The sequence below is a fragment of the Dermacentor silvarum genome, chromosome 3, assembly GCF_013339745.2.
Source record: "Dermacentor silvarum isolate Dsil-2018 chromosome 3, BIME_Dsil_1.4, whole genome shotgun sequence".
Taxonomy (NCBI): Eukaryota; Metazoa; Arthropoda; class Arachnida; order Ixodida; family Ixodidae; genus Dermacentor; species Dermacentor silvarum.
The window spans coordinates 107,181,728-107,199,083 of NC_051156.1; the positions used below are offsets into that span (position 1 = coordinate 107,181,728).

Here is a 17,356-nt window from a genome sequence, read left to right on the forward strand (position 1 = left end):
CGTGGGGGAGGGGAGGGAAGGGAGGCGACGTTTAGCACAAAATGCCTATTTATATAAAACGTTGTGAGGCGAGAAGGTGGTAAAGACTTCCGACGCTGCTCGACAAGTGTCCCGTTCTGATCTCGTCGAAAACCTCCGAGCCGGCCCCAGAGGCTCCGGCAACAGTCACCAATGCCGCGCGCGTTTTGTGCGAACGCAGGCAAAACGCCGACGGCGTCGACAACAGTTCTGTGTGTTGCCGGTGCTGCTGCATGTCCAAGTTTGTACAGCTGATAAAACTACTATCCTTACTCCGTATAGCTCTCTACAAATTTGCTATCGCAATTGATGCTTCGCCTTTCGGGTGAAACTGCGACAACTTTTTTTCTAGAGGGTGTTGTGAAAGCGCGCGCGTCCGATCGCGCCCTTTCACTCGCACATATAGCGTCCGGCAACGGGGTTGGTTATCCCTTCTTTCGCTCCCACTTACCCCTCCCCGTTGGCACTGAGCCGTGCTCCCTCAAGGGCTGCAGAAGATAGCGTCAACCTTTCCCTTTCCCTCAAGAACCACTTATCATCATCAACGGGGTTGGTCCGGCGCGCGGCGACGATTTCATCGCCGTTGACGCCATACGGAACCTCACGGCGACGCCGACGGCAGAAATCCTCTTTGAGTGTCCATATAATTGCTATCGCAATAAAAGAAAGACGGATGTCGAAAGATTTTTGTTATGTACCATTATGCGTGTCATCGCGGTGGAAAGCAACAATGTATGATTTCATCTTTTCCAGAAAAAGAGTATGCGATGCGCATCGGAGAGCGACTTGGATAAGAATAAAACTTCTGCGTTTGGAAACGTTGAGCTTGACTGATACTATTGACCCTTTTCGCGGCGATCCCATGGACGCTGGCATGTTTGATCACGTGGTGACGCGTCCATTGCTTGCCTCAACTGCCTCCGTGTTTACAATGGATGTGTATGACGCCGGTGCGGCTTTGCAAACCTCTGTTTCGGGAGATATCGTAGACGGTGACTGGGTGGACGATACGAAGCTTTGGCTGCAGTTTCAGAGAACATGTAAAAGCGCTTTCGGAGCTGCTGAGTAAGCTATGTCCGAACGCCGCGAGCAGCGTATATGATGCTTGCCCTAAAAGCGGGGCTAAATATGTATTCGAAGCTATCCATACTTTCAGCTCATGAATTGAATCAGGATTACGGTGTTTTGGTCTTTGATATTTATATGGCAAATATTTTAAAGCAGCGGCTTGTCACGTTTCTAACTCAGTAAGGTTCCTCGGTGCGGTCACTATCTGATCATTTTCTGCCTAATTGCTAGTGGGGGTGCTCAGTTCTGATAGATTTGTTCTTGCTGTGCCCAAGGCTTGCAACGTTACAGTTTTGTACATTATTATTACATTGTAGCGAATATGTATTATCGCTATCTCGCCTACTCTTGTGGACCGTCATGAAATATTCAGTTTCGACTAGTCGTGCGCTATCGGTGTAGTACTGTCACTTATTGTGCGTATATGGTGGGCATATATTCAAGTGTGCGCCCATTCACTTATTCTTGACACGTTGGCGAAAGAGTGGGTGTAAGTTTCAGCGTTGGGGTAGATGCGTGTAAATACTGTGCGCGAAACCTACTATGTATATGGCAGGAAGCCGCGCTCCTCCAGTTGTCATTGTTTAACGAGCGGTACTCACTCTTGCCGACGTACCGGGGCTGAAGCCCTTTCTTTGAAGGTCAGCAATACAACGCTGGCGGATGAGCAAATTTGGGTATTCTCGAGGAAAACCGTACATCTCGAAGTGCCAGAAACACGTACGCACAATTGCAGCAGCGGTCCGCGAACTTGGCCCAAGGAGGATACATAAATCCTTCTTGACTTGGCCCCACATATTCATTACATTCCTTAACATGCCAGTCACTATTTTTGCAGCCAACTACTGCACACATCTTCAATCCACAGGATTCAAACCAGAGTGAATGGAGCACAGTGCGCTAGCGAAAACTCAGTTGCATTTCCGACAGCTGATCGCACAAAAGCGAGGTAAAAGCGGTAATGGTTTCGTATTCGTGCGCGGTTGCTGAGGAAACGTACGGCGTTCCACCGTAAGCGCCATCTCGTTTCTCTAAAACAAACTGTTCCGCGAAAAGGCTCAATACTGGTTGTAGATGTAGACGTAGAGCCTTGGTGGTAGTGGCACATACCCACTCTGGGGAATTGGCCAAGAACCGGGTAGTTCGATATAACAAAAAGAAAGGAGAATTATAAAATGCTGAAAACATAAATTTGCGAATAGGTACATAAAGACGGTTTCATGCTCGCGATAACAGCAGCGAGCGTGCCGCCCCCAAGAAACTTCTGGTCACGTGCCTTATCAGTCTGCTATGTTTTAACGCATGGTTACTTCTTTGCCAGTTACATTTAGCAGGTATACGTCAGTGGGCAAAACCGGAAGCCGTGCAGGGCCTATGTTTGTAATCAATGAAAAGGTCTATATGAGAATGAATAGGTAGTTTATATCACTTTATTTTAATAGGATAAAGAAATAAATGAAAACTAAAAGAACAGCTAATCTAATCGATTTTGTAAAAATATAACGGAGCCTTAAGCTCTGATATTATAGTGTAAACCTTTCTGACCGGGCAGTGAAATCCTGGATGTCATCGCTAACCTTGCTGTCGCTGTGCTCAAGAGTCGAGGCCCCCAAAGATAGTAAATTTTGAGCATTTAATTCTAATCTAAGAAGCGGAACGGTGTTTCTAAGGTTCTTTTTCGCATTTCAGCATATCTTCGACAGACAATGAGAAAATAATCTAATGTTTCATGTTGCCCGCAATAGGGACAGTTCAGTGAGGGAACCAGACCAGCTCTGTGTAGGTAAAAAATGTCGCAATTTCACCTGAAAGGCGAAGCATCAATTGCGATAGCAAATTGGTATAGCTATACGAAGTGAGGATAGTAGTTTTATCAGCTGTACAAACTTGGACATGCAGCAGCACCAGCAACGCGCAGAACTGTTGTTGACGCCGTCGGCGTTTTGCCCGCGTTCGCACCAAACGTGCGCGGCGTTGGTGACTGTTGGCGGTGCCTCTGGCGGTGGCTCGGAGGTTTTCAACGAGATCAGAACGGGACACTCGTCGAGCAGCGTCGGAAGTCTTTACACCTTCTCGCCTCGCAACGTTTTTATATAAATAGTAGTAGTGATTTTATTGAAGAAAAATTACGCTTATTTCTGCTGCCCAATAGGAAGCACGGCGCAGCGTCAGGGGAAGGGGAGCAAGGAGATAAAGATGTTGAAAGGAAGGGAAGAGAAGGAGAAGCAGCAATAGTCTCATCCGATCATGGAGGAGGCTGGTGATGGAGGCGGTGGCCTGCTGGGGGCGGTGGCCTGCTGGGGGCGAGCGCTTAGCGATGGGCGGTGATCGCGTTCAATTCCACAAACTCCAAGAGGCGATGGAGAGCTCGGAGGTGGGGAGGCGACGGGAACAGGAGGTCGCTGGTTGTCGCAGCAGGTAGACCCTGTTGCCTGTAGGCAGTGATGACCACGGAGTAAGATAAGACAGGACATAGCCTCCTTTATAGGAGGCTATGGACAGGAGCGCTGACTCCGCTAGTCTGGAAGGGACAGATTGTGAAACGCCGGTTCCTGCTTCACAGCGTGTTCGCCAGATGGCGCTACGAATGAAGAAAAACTTTGCAGCGGAGAGGCGGGCCCAACAAACTGAAGGATCAAAGGCGCGGGGACTCTCTCGCGGCGCTTGCTTGCCTATCCGTTTTGTCGCATGCTCCGCGCACGCCCTGACGCCTGTAGCGCGCATAGCTCTTGCGGTTCACGGATTGACGTTAGCAGGAGAAACAAGTAATGTATCACTTTATTTAATTTATTTTATACAGGCCAAATGCAGGGCATTTGTCAGGTGGCCTACATGGAACTTTACAAGGCACAGGAACAGAAAATGAACAAATTACGGAAACTAAGACGGAAAGAAAAACTATAGCAAATGGCAAGGCGATATAACGGCAGTTCGGGTGGTCTCAAGCAATGACAGACGACAGCGAAAAGAAGTTTTTATGCGAAAGCTGACGTTTATCACTCTTTTTTACCTTAGCACGCATAAAGTGCTAAGATGCTTCGCTTGCTTCTTTGTTTCTCGCGGTGCTTTTCGTGTCGCCCGGTTCTCTTGCGAGCTGAATCGCCACATTCTCATTAAACATAATAATTGGGAATTCGTGTCAGGGTTTCCTGCTCATTATTTCACAAGAGAAGCTCTGATTATGTGTCTGCATAACTGGGGGAATCATCTCGAAGGCAAGGCTGAGAATTTACAGGGTAGCCAGCCGGTATTTACACTGGCTAACCTCCTTGTCTTTCTTTCCCTTTCTCTCTACATTACGGCATGTCTCTGGACAAGGAAAGGCACCTGCACTGTGTGTAGTTATAGACAAATTTAAATTGAGAGCCTCCCGTCCTTCCGCACTGGCGTCTTCTGGTTCATCCTGGCATTCAGTATCATTGAGCTACGCCAGGCTTCCCTAAACAAATTGAAGGAACTGCTCCGCTTCGAAGTCGAGGCACTTTCTTTACATCTAGTAGGATATCGCCTTTGTCTTTGCTGAAGTAACTATAAAAAATAAGCTGCTTCTCGAAGTGTCGCGCACATATTTTGTCCATTGCTTTAAGCGCTAGCTTACCTTCAGGAATTTTTTGACGCCACTGGTGCAGTAGAAGATCAGATGGCGAAGCGAAGAGCGAAAACTTCTCGCGTCCTTTGCCATACCCAGATTTACAGCCGGGAACAAAACACTGTCCTGTTGCTCAGTCTCTTCACGCACAAGTATCAAGATACCTTGTTCCGTCAGGCATAAATAAACATACTGTAGACACGGTAAACAAAGCGAGGAAGACGAAAATTTCGCACCTTCCCTTCCGCGCAGACGTTGAGGAGTGAAAAACAAGTACTTCTGTTGTGTCTTTTTGTACGGCATCATTTATCGTCTGTTTCCTCTAAAGACAGGTAAAAATGTTTCGCATACGTGCATAAAAGCGCTACCGCGTGTTTATTTGCGTTTTTATTATTTGTGCGTATATATTTTTTGTGTTTGATTGCTGTCACATTGAGGCGGACGAGGGCCCACGTTTCTAGCAGACGACAAGCTCTATGGGCCCGTGAACGCGCGCGTACCTCACACGCTTTCACTCGCACATACAGCATACGGCGCGCGGCGACGATTTCATCACTGTTGGACGTCATACGGAACCTCACGGCGACGGCAGAAATCCGCTTTGAGTGTCCATATAATTGCTATCGCAATATAACTCCTATGACACATAAGCGTTTCTTATGAGTTGTGAATGCGAATGCATTAATGTACAATTGAACGCTGCTGAGCGGTCCTTCGAGTTTTGCGCTGCGAGTAATGCTTTCGAGTTTTGCTGTGGGGTAGGTTATCGAGTTTTGCGATTAAATTGGTGCGGGTTATTTTTTTTTTGGTACAGTTTCTACGTTTAGCATGTTGGCTGTAGACAGGAATCAATTGGACGATATTGCTAAGGAGTGAAGGACGCTGCATGCCACCGACGTCCTGCCCGACGAGAGACCGTGGAAGCAGCAGCGCCCGCCAACGCCGGCAGGCGTAAGCAGTGGGGGTGAGAGAGATGCGGACCGCGCGCCAGCTTCCCAGAGCGAGACGGCGGCGCCCGCACGCGTGCGTCACGTGACAGCCTCGCCGACGAACGTCGCGTCGCCGTTTCGGTTCCGCCGGGGCGCGCTAGTGACGTGGCGTCACGGCGATGCCCTCTCCCCTCACGTAACACCTGGCGCGGCTGCAGGTGTTCCGATTCGCCCGATGATCCCCGATCTGCTCCGCCAAGGCGCACTCGTGGTGTCGCAGCCAATGTGAATGTAGGCGCCGTTGCGCTCCTACAGACGCCGGTATTTTCGCCCAATGGACCACTTGATGCCTTCGCGTAAAAAAAGTGCGCGCAAACACACACACACACACACACACACACACACACACACACACACACACACACACACACACACACCACACACCACACACACACACACACACACACACACACACACACACACACACACACACACACACACACACACACACACACACACACACACACACACACACACACACACACACACACACACACACACACACACACACACACACACACACACACACACACACACACACACACACACACACACACACACACACACACACACACACACACACACACACACACACACACACACACACACACACACACACACACACACACACACACACACACACACACACACACACACACACACTAAGGCGTACACGTGAGAGGAAGGCACTTATTGAAGCGTGTGTCCCGCAGGAATGCACATGACTGAAAAAGAAGATCTGGCGGACAAGGAAAGCCCATCTGCGAGCACTTAACTGCTATCACAGTAAAAAGCAAAAGCAAGAAAAAATATTTAATTGAAGGCACTTGAAAACGCTCCAATACACAGAACTTCTGTACCTTCACTAGAACACTTGCACATACCGTATTTTCGCGCATATAACCCACCCTTGCATATAACCCGCACCCTTAACTGTGAACTCCACGAAAAAGAAGAAAAAATAACTTCGCGTATAACCCGCACGCTTATCCGAAAAAATGAGGACTAGGAACTACGCGCAGCCATCATTTCGTTTTCAAAACAAATTTACTTCAAAACGACCGCCGCAACGTTGTCAGCGCTGTCGTCCGATTCACTGCTGCCATCCGAGGCTTCGTCGCCGCTCTCGAAGACGTAATCGTCTTCGGAACCATCTCGCAGCAGCTCTGTTGCCGATTTCTTCAGCAGCAGCTATGATCTTCAGTTTCTCTTTCACAGTGAAAGACTGCCGCAGAGACACATTCATGATGCCTAAGGCTGGCCAACTGTGCAAACTGGGCGTACAAGAAACGGCACCTGACTCGTGCGAAAAGCGTGCGAAAAGCACAGAACACCCATACCGAAAAGCATTTTTCTTCCTCCATGCCGAAAAGCGTCTAACCAGACTATGAATGTGGATCAGGCAATAACCTGTGTTGGCCTCTTATTGGCTTAACACACGTCGATGTCGATAGACATGCGGACTCTGCACGGCAGGCCGCGCGTTGCCGTGAAGCCGACCCCCACCCCCTCCCTTCGCGAATATTCGCAGATAACCCGCACCTCCACCTTTTTAAGCACTTTTTTCAATTTCTGGTGCGGGTTATATGCGAGAAAATACGGTACAATTGAACATGAGCAGCTTGATTTATTAGCTGCTCTCGTTTTCGTTCGTGTAGCTGTCTGCACAAGCTCTCTAAACTTCAACGCAGCGATCTGCTTTCACTTTACATAACATGCATACACAGCTGCAGTGATCTTTACAATCACGGTGCGGTCGCTAGAGAGGCCGACCCATTCTAATAAGCGCTTGGCTTCGTTGTCTGCTCTCGCGAAATAAACAAGTTGTAGCTGCAACTAAGGTATACTGATGAGTCAGAGTTCTTCATGTGGCTTAGCGTTGTATGGAATATCCGCAAGCCACTTCCGGTAGGCAGCAAATGGGTCCATCATCCAAAACTTGTGGAACGAAATGGGCCGCTGATGGGACAGGAGCTGACGACTGTAGTCGTCTGGTCTCGCCTACAAGAAACGCGGAATTTCTGTCCCGTAAGTGTGAAAACATAAACAAATGCACGAATGCACAAATGTCAAAATAATGTCTAGCTAGAGCCCGCCTATATGTACAACAGTAAGCACATATAACTACGTACATATAAATAGATATATAACCTACATATAAATAGTTGTTTGCAGAAGTTGCTAATTAACTTTTGATTCAACAGTGACGACTAAGTGATTCGTTCGCCAGGTTCGCCAGGCTATACATGTATACTTGTGTCGCAAGTCACCGTTAAATTCAGAGGTTGCAAATATAGACCGACAGTGACACTATAAATGCGACGAGAAAACAAAAACAAACGAGACGTACCGAGGCTATAGCTGAGTGGCGGAGAATATGCGGAATAAAGCGGAAAACACTTTAGCAGATATATATATATATATATATATATATATATATATATATATATATATATATATGCAAAAGCTTAGATGACATATCATGAACAGCGTCAGCTGAAACCGAAACCATAGAAGTTCGCAAGTATTTCCAAATAGACTCTTTAGCTGGGGCTGTAGTGTTTATGAATAAAAATTCACCGATGATTATGATACTCCCTAATTCGAAACTTGAGCGCAACTCTACACGTGTTTTCATTTTGCGTGTCAGTATTCTGTATTATGATTATATATGTACACGGTTTATATTAGGGAGAGAACGCTGTGAGTAGCGTATATAGCTGACGCGGACAATCTGTCTCGTGTGGCACATCACCCGCCGGGGTGGCTCAGTCGGTTAAGGCGTTGCGCTGCTGAATACGAGGTCGCGGGATCGAATCCCGGCCCCGGCGGCCGCATTTCGATGGAGGCCAAATGCAAAAACGCCCGTGTGCTTGCGTTGTAGTGCACGTTAAAGAACCCCAGGTGGTCAAAATTAATCCGGAGCCCTCCGCTACGGCGTGCCTCATAATCAGAACTGGTTTTGGCACGTAAAACCCCAGAAAGAAGAAGTGCGGCACATTGCAAACGCACCGAAGTGTGGCGCGACTGTCTCGCTAATCGGGAGATCGCGAGAGGCAGCGCGTGGGTGACGCGCGAGCGCGATTCACAGCCGCCGCCGCAGACAGACCTCCGTTTATGCAGCGCTTTGTTTCTATACAGTTGACGCGCGATACTCTGGCGCCATATCGTAGCAATCGCCGCCGCACAGCCAGTCTTGCGCGGCACCACGCTTTTCTTCGCACGCTTTAAATAAAGTTGTTTCTCTAAAATAAAGTTGTTTCTCTCTCTCTCGCACGCTTTCGTTCCACCAACGACGAGAGCGGTCCTTCGTCGCGGGGAAATCGTGCCACCAGTGTCAGCGGCGACAACACCCAAGAGATCGAGCGTCACATCGAGCCTTACTCGTAGCCGCTCGCCATCGCCCCTTGCAGGAGCAGTGATCCCCGTCAAACACGCTAGTACCGCGGACTGACCTCACCAGCTGGCGTCGCGGACTAGCGTAGCCTAAAGTCCCTATATAAGAAAAGTACCGCCATCCTTTGATAAACGCCACTTCTCTCTCTCCTGTATCTCCGATTGGACGATGATAGCGCGCGCTTTTCACTTCTTTATATTTTCTTTTTTTCCGCCTCATAGCCATGTTGAAAGTCCTCTGCGCAGCCGCAGTCGCCGGCGGCGGCGGCGGCGCGCGCCCGGCCTGAAAGCTTCAACCTGGACTTTCTAGGTGCGCCACCGTCGACTTGGCTTTCGCAAGCAAAAAGTAAAGAAAAAAGCAAGCGCTTTAGGAGAGGAGGCGGCGGAGTAAAGAGTAGATGGCGGTACTTTTCTTATATAGGGACTTTAGCGTAGCCCTCCACAAAATTTTTTATAGTGCACTGTACTTTACGCCATCCTGCCCCCGCCCCCTCGGAAGCGCAGATGAGATCGCCCACGCGGCGGCGGATGCCGTGGCCGCCGGCAGCTCAGCGCATGCGCAGGCCGTCTCCCCTCCGCTTTCCTACTCGCGTTCTCTTCCTTCATCTCCCGCTGCGCTCCGCGTTGCTTTCATATTTCGCTATGCTCGTTCGCTCGATTACGAGGTACAATAACGCCGAGGCACGCCGACGGTCGCCGCTGGAACGGGCGCTTAAAAGAGTTGCGCTCTAAAATATTCGCGCATCCATAAGTTTGGCTTTCACAAAGTAATCAACTTCCCGCATAACTTCGCAAGTTTTCCCGCCAAATGAGCGAAACTAGAGTTTTGAAAGAATAATCTCTTAAGAACTCGTCAAAGCTGATTTAGCGTTGCTGCTTAGTGTCACTTTAAAGATCGTACAAATTTTTGCGTGTTGGTGTGTTGAGATAACAAGCATGCACCACATGTATTACCGGTATAGTTTTCCTACAGTTGTGTCCCATCAGAGCTGCATAAATGCAGCCCATTGGGAGGCGCAGCTCACATATATGCAGAGTCGCTTTGCATATGAGCGGCAACATGGTGCTCATGGTCGAAGGGGCTCCAAAGTCTGCATAGCGGCGCCGACATACGAAAAATTGGTTTGATAAATAGCGGTAGTTTGAACGGTGTTGAATTCTCCGATTTTTCGTATGTCGGCGTTGTCGTGCAGTCTTGGGAGCCCGTTCGACCACGGGCACAGTGTTGCAGCTCATATTGAACACGACTGTACATGTACGCACTATCAGCACAAATTCAAACGCAAACAAGTCGGAACGAACTATAGACTGCGCCCTTGCGTTTCCAGCCTCACCTGCGTTAGTATCGGTGATACAAATCTGTATATGTACCCACACCATGCTTAAAGGGCGCCTACAGAATGACAGCTTATAGTGCTCCCTTGTGGTTACGGGGAACAGGTGTCCAAATCATTTTTTTCTGTTACATTTTATACTGATGTATATACGTATACCTGATGGAACAGTGGCGAATGCGTGATGGGAACGCCCAGCTGTTTGAGGCAGACTCCCAGGGTCATGTCGTCAGGAGAGTCGGCCTTCGAACACGAGCATGGTGAGTTGATGATCCGCTCCACGGTCTTGCGGCTGAACACCATCCTGTAGGTAAACCACACGCGCGATAGTGATGGCTGCTGATCGCCTCACATGCGTGCGCAATAGGGAAAAAAAAAAGAAAAAGAACCGCATCTTGTGGAAACTGTACACAACTAAACGAAGGACGCAGTAACTAAAAATAAGCGTACAGAATAAAAAAAAAGGTATCTTGGAGAGAAAGAAAGAAACCATCCGTGCAAGAAGTAATCCGACGAGGTCAAATCCTTAACTGATGTCTTACTTCTCCAATGATGTTATGGGGTCTTAGAGTCAGTGCAATGCAGCTATTTGCACACCGGCAAGGAACAGCACGTTGTCGTTACCTTGGCGTCGGCCGTCATCTACGCAGAAGGTTGTGAGAGCGCTCTTGGCGGTTCTCGAATACCAGCAGCATGTGCGACAGCCTCTCGCTGCGTGCTGATCAGCCATGTGTGCAGGGTCCACGCTCGATGATGATGATGATGACCTCATCATCTTTGGCCATCATCACTTCCTTTTCTGCCTTCTGTCTGCCTCTTCATTTCTCTTTCTCCTCTAGCCCGCGCAGGGTAGCGAAACGCGAACGACATATTTCCTTCTTTCTATCTCTCTTTTCAGTTTTAGTGCTGAAAGGTAGACTGTCTTGCTGATCGCGAGCACCGGAACTTCTTTAGTCGAACTACACATTGTGCAAATATCCTGAAACATGCAAAATAAAAAATGAAAAGAAAAAAAATTCAGAGCCCTTCCACTATACTGTGAAGATGGAAGCCAGCGAAGCTGTGACTATGGTGGGTCTTCTGTAGTGAATATTGCTATAGCGAATTTATATATTATCATTACTGATTATATCGAGCGTCTTCGGCATGTTCGTCAAAGAGCAAGGACACCGGCGTCTTGTTTTCGCCCGGCGCGATGGCCAGGTAGTGCGTTTGCTGCGCCAAAGTCCTCCCCATCGTCACAGACTAGCGTATGAGCCACAGCGTTCATAGCCGCGGCACACTGCACGGCAGGGTCAGGATCCTGTGAGATCTCTCCCCCTCCTGCATTCGGCGGCTCATACCCACATATCCAACGCGCGTATGAGCCACACGTGATTTCTTTCTTACCTTCCTTCTTTGTTTCTCTCTTAGTTTCTCTCTTGCTTTATTTCCTTCCTTCCTTCCCTCTTTTTCTTTCTTGTCCCGGGCTCATACCCGCATATCCAATGTGGGTATGCGCCACACGTGATTTTATTATCGTTAATCGTGACGTAACTGACGAGCATGTGATGTTATTGATGTCATGACTTATCAGTCATGTTAGTCATCCGTTTTGACACCTGTGCTAGCTAAGGCACAACTGGCGGGAAATCGCCAGGCACATGGAGCCGAAATTGTTGTACACGCCGGTCGGTCTATACGGTCGCGATCTGCGCGTGCTCGGCACGGCATCCAACGGCACGAGCGCTAACCGAAGGGCGCCAAACCAGCTGTGGAAGAAGACGTCGACGCTCAAGCCAATGCTGATGATGCAAATTTTGTTCTACACGCGGACACAATCCTGGGTAACCTAGACCTTAACAGATTCGCTGTAAAAACATAGCCACGGTATATATATAGTCCCACAATCTCTGCCTCATGTCTCGTGAGCGAGCCAGATTTGGGCGAGCCAGATTTTTTTACACTACAGGTATTCCTAACCCCCACAAGTCTGCGCTGATCGCCAGGGTCCCAATTTAAAATCTCGCCATATACTCTCATCGAACTGAGGGCTGCTTTATTTTTATTGGCTACAGCGAGACACTGAAAGTGCCTACCCCGAGCCTCCCGTGAGGTAGTCATAGCCGCGCCCAGTAGCTGCACCAAATCCGTAGCGCTCGCCGAGCGCCACGTCGTCTTCCCAGTCGAAGCAGCTCAACAGGTCCAGGAGGCGTGGTATGCTGAAATAAGGGGTATCACACTTTATTATCGAACCGCAGGGAGATCTGCAATTACGAAAGCACATCTCTTGCATGTCACGCTGCGGAAGTAATCGCCTACGCACTGTACTGTGAATTGTAATATTACCTGCCATTTGGAAAGCACACGGAAGGCAACAGATCAACCATACATAAGGGTTTCATTTTCCGGCTGATACAAGTCGCAGGAACGAATGCAACGATCGTCTAATAAGTTAACAGAACAATATAATTCAAGTCACCCGCATCTATGCAACATAGTTTCCATATCAACATAACCTGAGCTGAGAGACGTACACGACGTCACCGAAACCGTGGACTCCACAAACGTCAACGAGGCCTATATTTACACTGACTCACTCATCGCAATCAAGCACCTTCCATAAAAGATCAAAACGTTACGCGTAATTAAGTCTTGGTGAGTTCACCATGAGAGCCCACTGGGTGCATGGAACCTGATCAGGATCGATACAATGACTTTGCGGACCGAAATATTTGATCATTCTTTCGCCAGGAACCATTCGCATTGCCCATTCCCTCAGAGACAGAGACAGTGACTTGGATGCAAAAAAGGGAAACAAGAAAGACCATGGATATTTACAAGAACTAGAAGAAAGAAATTAGAAGGGAAAATCTGTGCGATAACAGGAAGGGAAGTGTATTGCTATTTGAGATTCGAGATGGTTGTTTAAGGACAAGAACATGCCGGAGCAAATATTCACAAGATGAGACATGTGTATGCTGCAGCAGAAATCTGGAGACCATTCAGCGCACCCTAATAGAATGCGAAGGGATTCACCCATTGATACCCTTAAGTAACGTACATCTTCTAGAAGCGCTTGGATTTAAAGTGGACAGAAGCATCAACCGGTCAGCAGTCAAGATAAGCAAAATACACTTATAATATTGGTGGGGAAAAAGCAGATAAGAGATTGATACAACCGGATCCGTTACAGGCATAGGTAGCGAGAAGTTTTGTAGCGTTAGCTACACTGGCCTAGCCAAGCCCGTTTCGCGCGGCACATCAAGAGCCGTGCTGCGCATGCGCAAGGATCAGTGATGTCACACGGCTTGCGCACCGGAGCCACCGGAGCCGGCACCTCTCGCGCACTCCGCCGCCGCCGCGCGCGACTCACCGCCGCCGGTCTGCGCATTCCAGAGGAGTGACGTCGTAGCCGTGGTAGACGCACTGGCGCCGGCGCGCGCTCGCTGTGCAGTCGCCGTCTGACACTGCGCTGGAGCCGCTGCGCTTCTGACTGGCGTTTGCCAGTGTGGTATAGCCAGAAGGAGAGCGCAAATGCTGCTCAACAGCGCAGAAGAACGGAGAAGCTTGACTCATCGGATCCCGAAGTAGTTGCCTGGCAATTAGCGGTTGAGCGTAGGAGACAACCAGGAAAGCTAAGAATAATCAGCTGAACCTTTGCTAACGCTACGTATATCCTGGCATAGCCGAGCTAAGCCACTGCAACTTTTTAGCGGAGAAAAGAAAAAAAAAGTTAAGTTAAAGAGATGTATACAAAAATGCTGGAATTAAAATCATGTATAACATACCTGCTTAGGTAACTCAAGAAGATTAGGTGACGACTGGTCACCACCCCGTTTCAAAGGGGATGCCAATAAATCATCATCACCGTCAAACTGGCGCATGTGACGTCAGTGAGAGTTACAAAAGGAAAAAGGGAAGAAAACTATCAAGCAACGACCCTGGTGCGAACCACTCTTCATTCGTAGAGGTGGCGCTCAGTATGTGCTCTCTACAGGACCACATACAGAACACATATAAAGCTTATATACAGAACATACATAGAAAATCAGCGGCAACGGGCACCCGACCCTTTGAAAACTACGCGCTCTCGAGAGCTCAGCTGTCAACAGCTGCAGGCCTGATCGCTGGGATGCGGTTTTGTGTGAACACGATGGGTTAGCTGCGGACACTGCCGGCGGACCCATGCGTCCAAGCAGAATGTGCGTGAAAAGGCGTGTACGTGCCTGATGAGGGTGTCGTCGTCGGCTACGAGCAGCCAGCGTGCGAGCAGTCCGTGCGACACGACGTGCCTCAGAATGGCCATCGTCTTGGCGCAGTGACCGCGTTCCACGTTGGCCACGCCTACCGTGACGGTCGGCACGCGGTCGTCCTCCACATCGCTGAAGAAGAGCACCCGGTGGGCGTCCCCGGCCCACGTCGCCTTGATCACCGGCACTGGGCAGAACAACGCAAGGCCGTTGGCGATGTTGTTTTCGAAGGCAACGCTGATGCGAGGCACAAGAGATGTAGCCGGAAGCGCTGACGAAGCCATCTGCGGCGACGCGCGATGACGTGGCATTACGTGTGTGTGCGTGCTTCAACTGCAAGACCAGTCCGTCTTCTTACTCATTTGTATGCGTAATCTCCTGGACCCTAGGCCCGTTTAACCACCTGAAAATCATAAACCACCACGACCAGCAAGCAACTTTATGTCATACGTACGCTGCTTTCTCGAGCCTGCAAAAACAGGTAAGTGGCTTTCTAAAACACGAAACAATGATCCTAAATAGGAGTAAAGCAGCACTGCTGGGGATCTATAAGATCTGTGAGCCCTAGTACGTGGAGGGTATGCCAAGGATATATATATATATATATAGGGTGTTTTTATTAGCTGTACCAAATGAAAAAAATATCATAAGGCAGTACCACAATTCTACCCCTTGAACTCATTCGATGAGGCGGACATTACTTCCAAAAGCAATCATAATGCATTTTACTCATTAATTTACAGCAAATACTGAAATTTACGAATTGTAGCCGGTGAGTTTGCAAGGCGTATCCATTTGGAATAATTTTCCAGAATTGCACCAGTTTGGAGATATATGCGCCATCAAATTTGCCGTAAAAATGCACCGTTGTTCCACTTACATTTATAACAAGACACGATTTCATGCATTGAAGCACGAAATTAATTGACTGGAACGCCAATATATATCGTCGCACACTTTGAAAATTATCTCGGAACTGGTGTCATCCTGAGAATTCGTTCCAAGCGGATACGCCTTGCGAACTCACCAGCTACACTTCGTAAATTGCAATATGCGCTGTAAAGTAATTAATTAAAATACAGTGCAATTATGTTAATTACTGAATTAATTATTTTGATTTCTCGCAGAAGTATTGCCCGCCGCATCTAGTAATTTAATTAAAAGGTTAGAGTTGTGCTATCTGCCACGTACAGGCGATTCTTTTTAATTGGTGCAGCCAAAAAAAAGTTCGCCGACGATTACGATACTCCATAATGCGAAATTTGAGCGCAGATATATACGTGCTTTCATTTCACTATATATTGAGGCAAAGAATTTGAGAGAGACATGTAGCCGAGGTTCGGCAATGGTCGAATCTGCGGGTCAAGCGCGTCGTCGGCTTTTACACATGAGTCGTCGAAGGTTCCAATGTAATCGCTGGTGCCGCTTAATCAGATTACAAAACAATCGCAAACTATGACAATCGAAACAAGCGCAAACGAGGCCAAACCAAACAAGCGCGAGCGAGAAATGACGCGAGCAGACGATAGGTACGAAACAAGCGGTCCGGCTGAGATCAGATACAAGTACGCAACGAGCGGTCGGGCAGGTCCGCATAAAGCCAGTTTCCCGCGCGCACGTCACTGAAGGCTCTCCGTTCGCGGCTCGCGTCTTTTATCTGTCTCTCCGCGTTCGCTCTTTCATCTTTCGCTGTTGTGCTCGTTCGCTCGGTTACGCCGCCGCCGCAGGAACGCTCTAAAAGCTGCGCTCTAAAAAAACACCTAGGTATGCTGCTAAGGAGGCAATCACTATGCTCATCAAGCTATATTGTTTTCTAGCGAACATTTAACGCCATTGATTAATAAAACTTAGCGACCCTCTCATTACCAGCCACCGGCTTCATTTCTACTCAATTTCCTGTATAGTGATTTTTAAAAAAAGCCAACAGGGACTCACCTTTTTTAAAGGGGCCCGGAACCACCCCTCGGGCTTGGTGAAATAACAGTCCGCGGGTAGCATACGCTGCTGTGAACAACTCAGCCAAGTTTTGCTGTCGTAGGCGGTGCGTGGAGCTCGCAAGCGGAGCGCGAAGTTACCTTTCTCTCAAACGCTCTCGCTTCAACAGAAGCCATGATCCTCACTCTCTTCTGTGTGCTTTATTACGTAATAAAGCACAGTCCAATACGCGGCTGCTATTGGTCATTGCGGTCGGCTACACCGCGGCCGCCGCCGCGCGGTGCCGCCACGAGTCCACTGGCTGCTCGCCGTGGACAATCGCGCTTGGCTTACGTTTAGCACGTCGTAGGTACCAAAATCGGAAGTCCTGGCGTCTACGTTAACATCCAAAAATAAATTTGAACTGCCCGATTGACTGATTGGTCGATTGATCGTGCTTAACGTCCCAAAGCCACACAGGCGCGATGAGAGAGACCTTAGTGGAGGGCTCTGGACTAATCTCGACCACCTAGGGTGCATACCTGTCGTTTGACCACCCGAAAAGCGCGGTACGTACATCAGCCTTTCCACGTTCCACTCCCGTCAGAATGCAGCCATGCACCGCAGCCGGCAATCGAAGCCGCACCCTCACACGCCACAGCCACTGAGAAACCGCGGCGGGTGATCAGTCACTTTCTCTTGTCACCTCTATTCTGCACGCGCCGATTGGCTAAACCAGCCGAAGCGAATTAAACGATACAATCTTGACGATGGAAATTTCTGGGCGAGCTAACTTTATACCGGCTTCCCTTCCAT

The 17,356-nt window shown here is 48.7% G+C and overlaps 1 protein-coding gene across 1 annotated transcript in view; it reads right to left on the minus strand.

Annotated features, from left to right (window-relative positions):
* Window positions 1-6,404: 6,404 nt before the first annotated feature.
* The window catches only part of LOC119445666 (beta-1,3-glucosyltransferase), a 42,996-nt gene continuing 32,044 nt past the window's right edge, over window positions 6,405-17,356 (minus strand). The window contains exons 9-12 of the mRNA XM_037709948.2: window positions 14,603-14,813; window positions 12,473-12,595; window positions 10,554-10,698; window positions 6,405-7,665 (exon numbers count right to left, since the gene is read on the minus strand). Of these exons, the coding sequence (XP_037565876.1) occupies window positions 7,519-7,665; window positions 10,554-10,698; window positions 12,473-12,595; window positions 14,603-14,813 (626 nt within the window). The 3' untranslated portion in view covers window positions 6,405-7,518. The remainder of the gene's footprint in view (window positions 7,666-10,553; window positions 10,699-12,472; window positions 12,596-14,602; window positions 14,814-17,356) is intronic.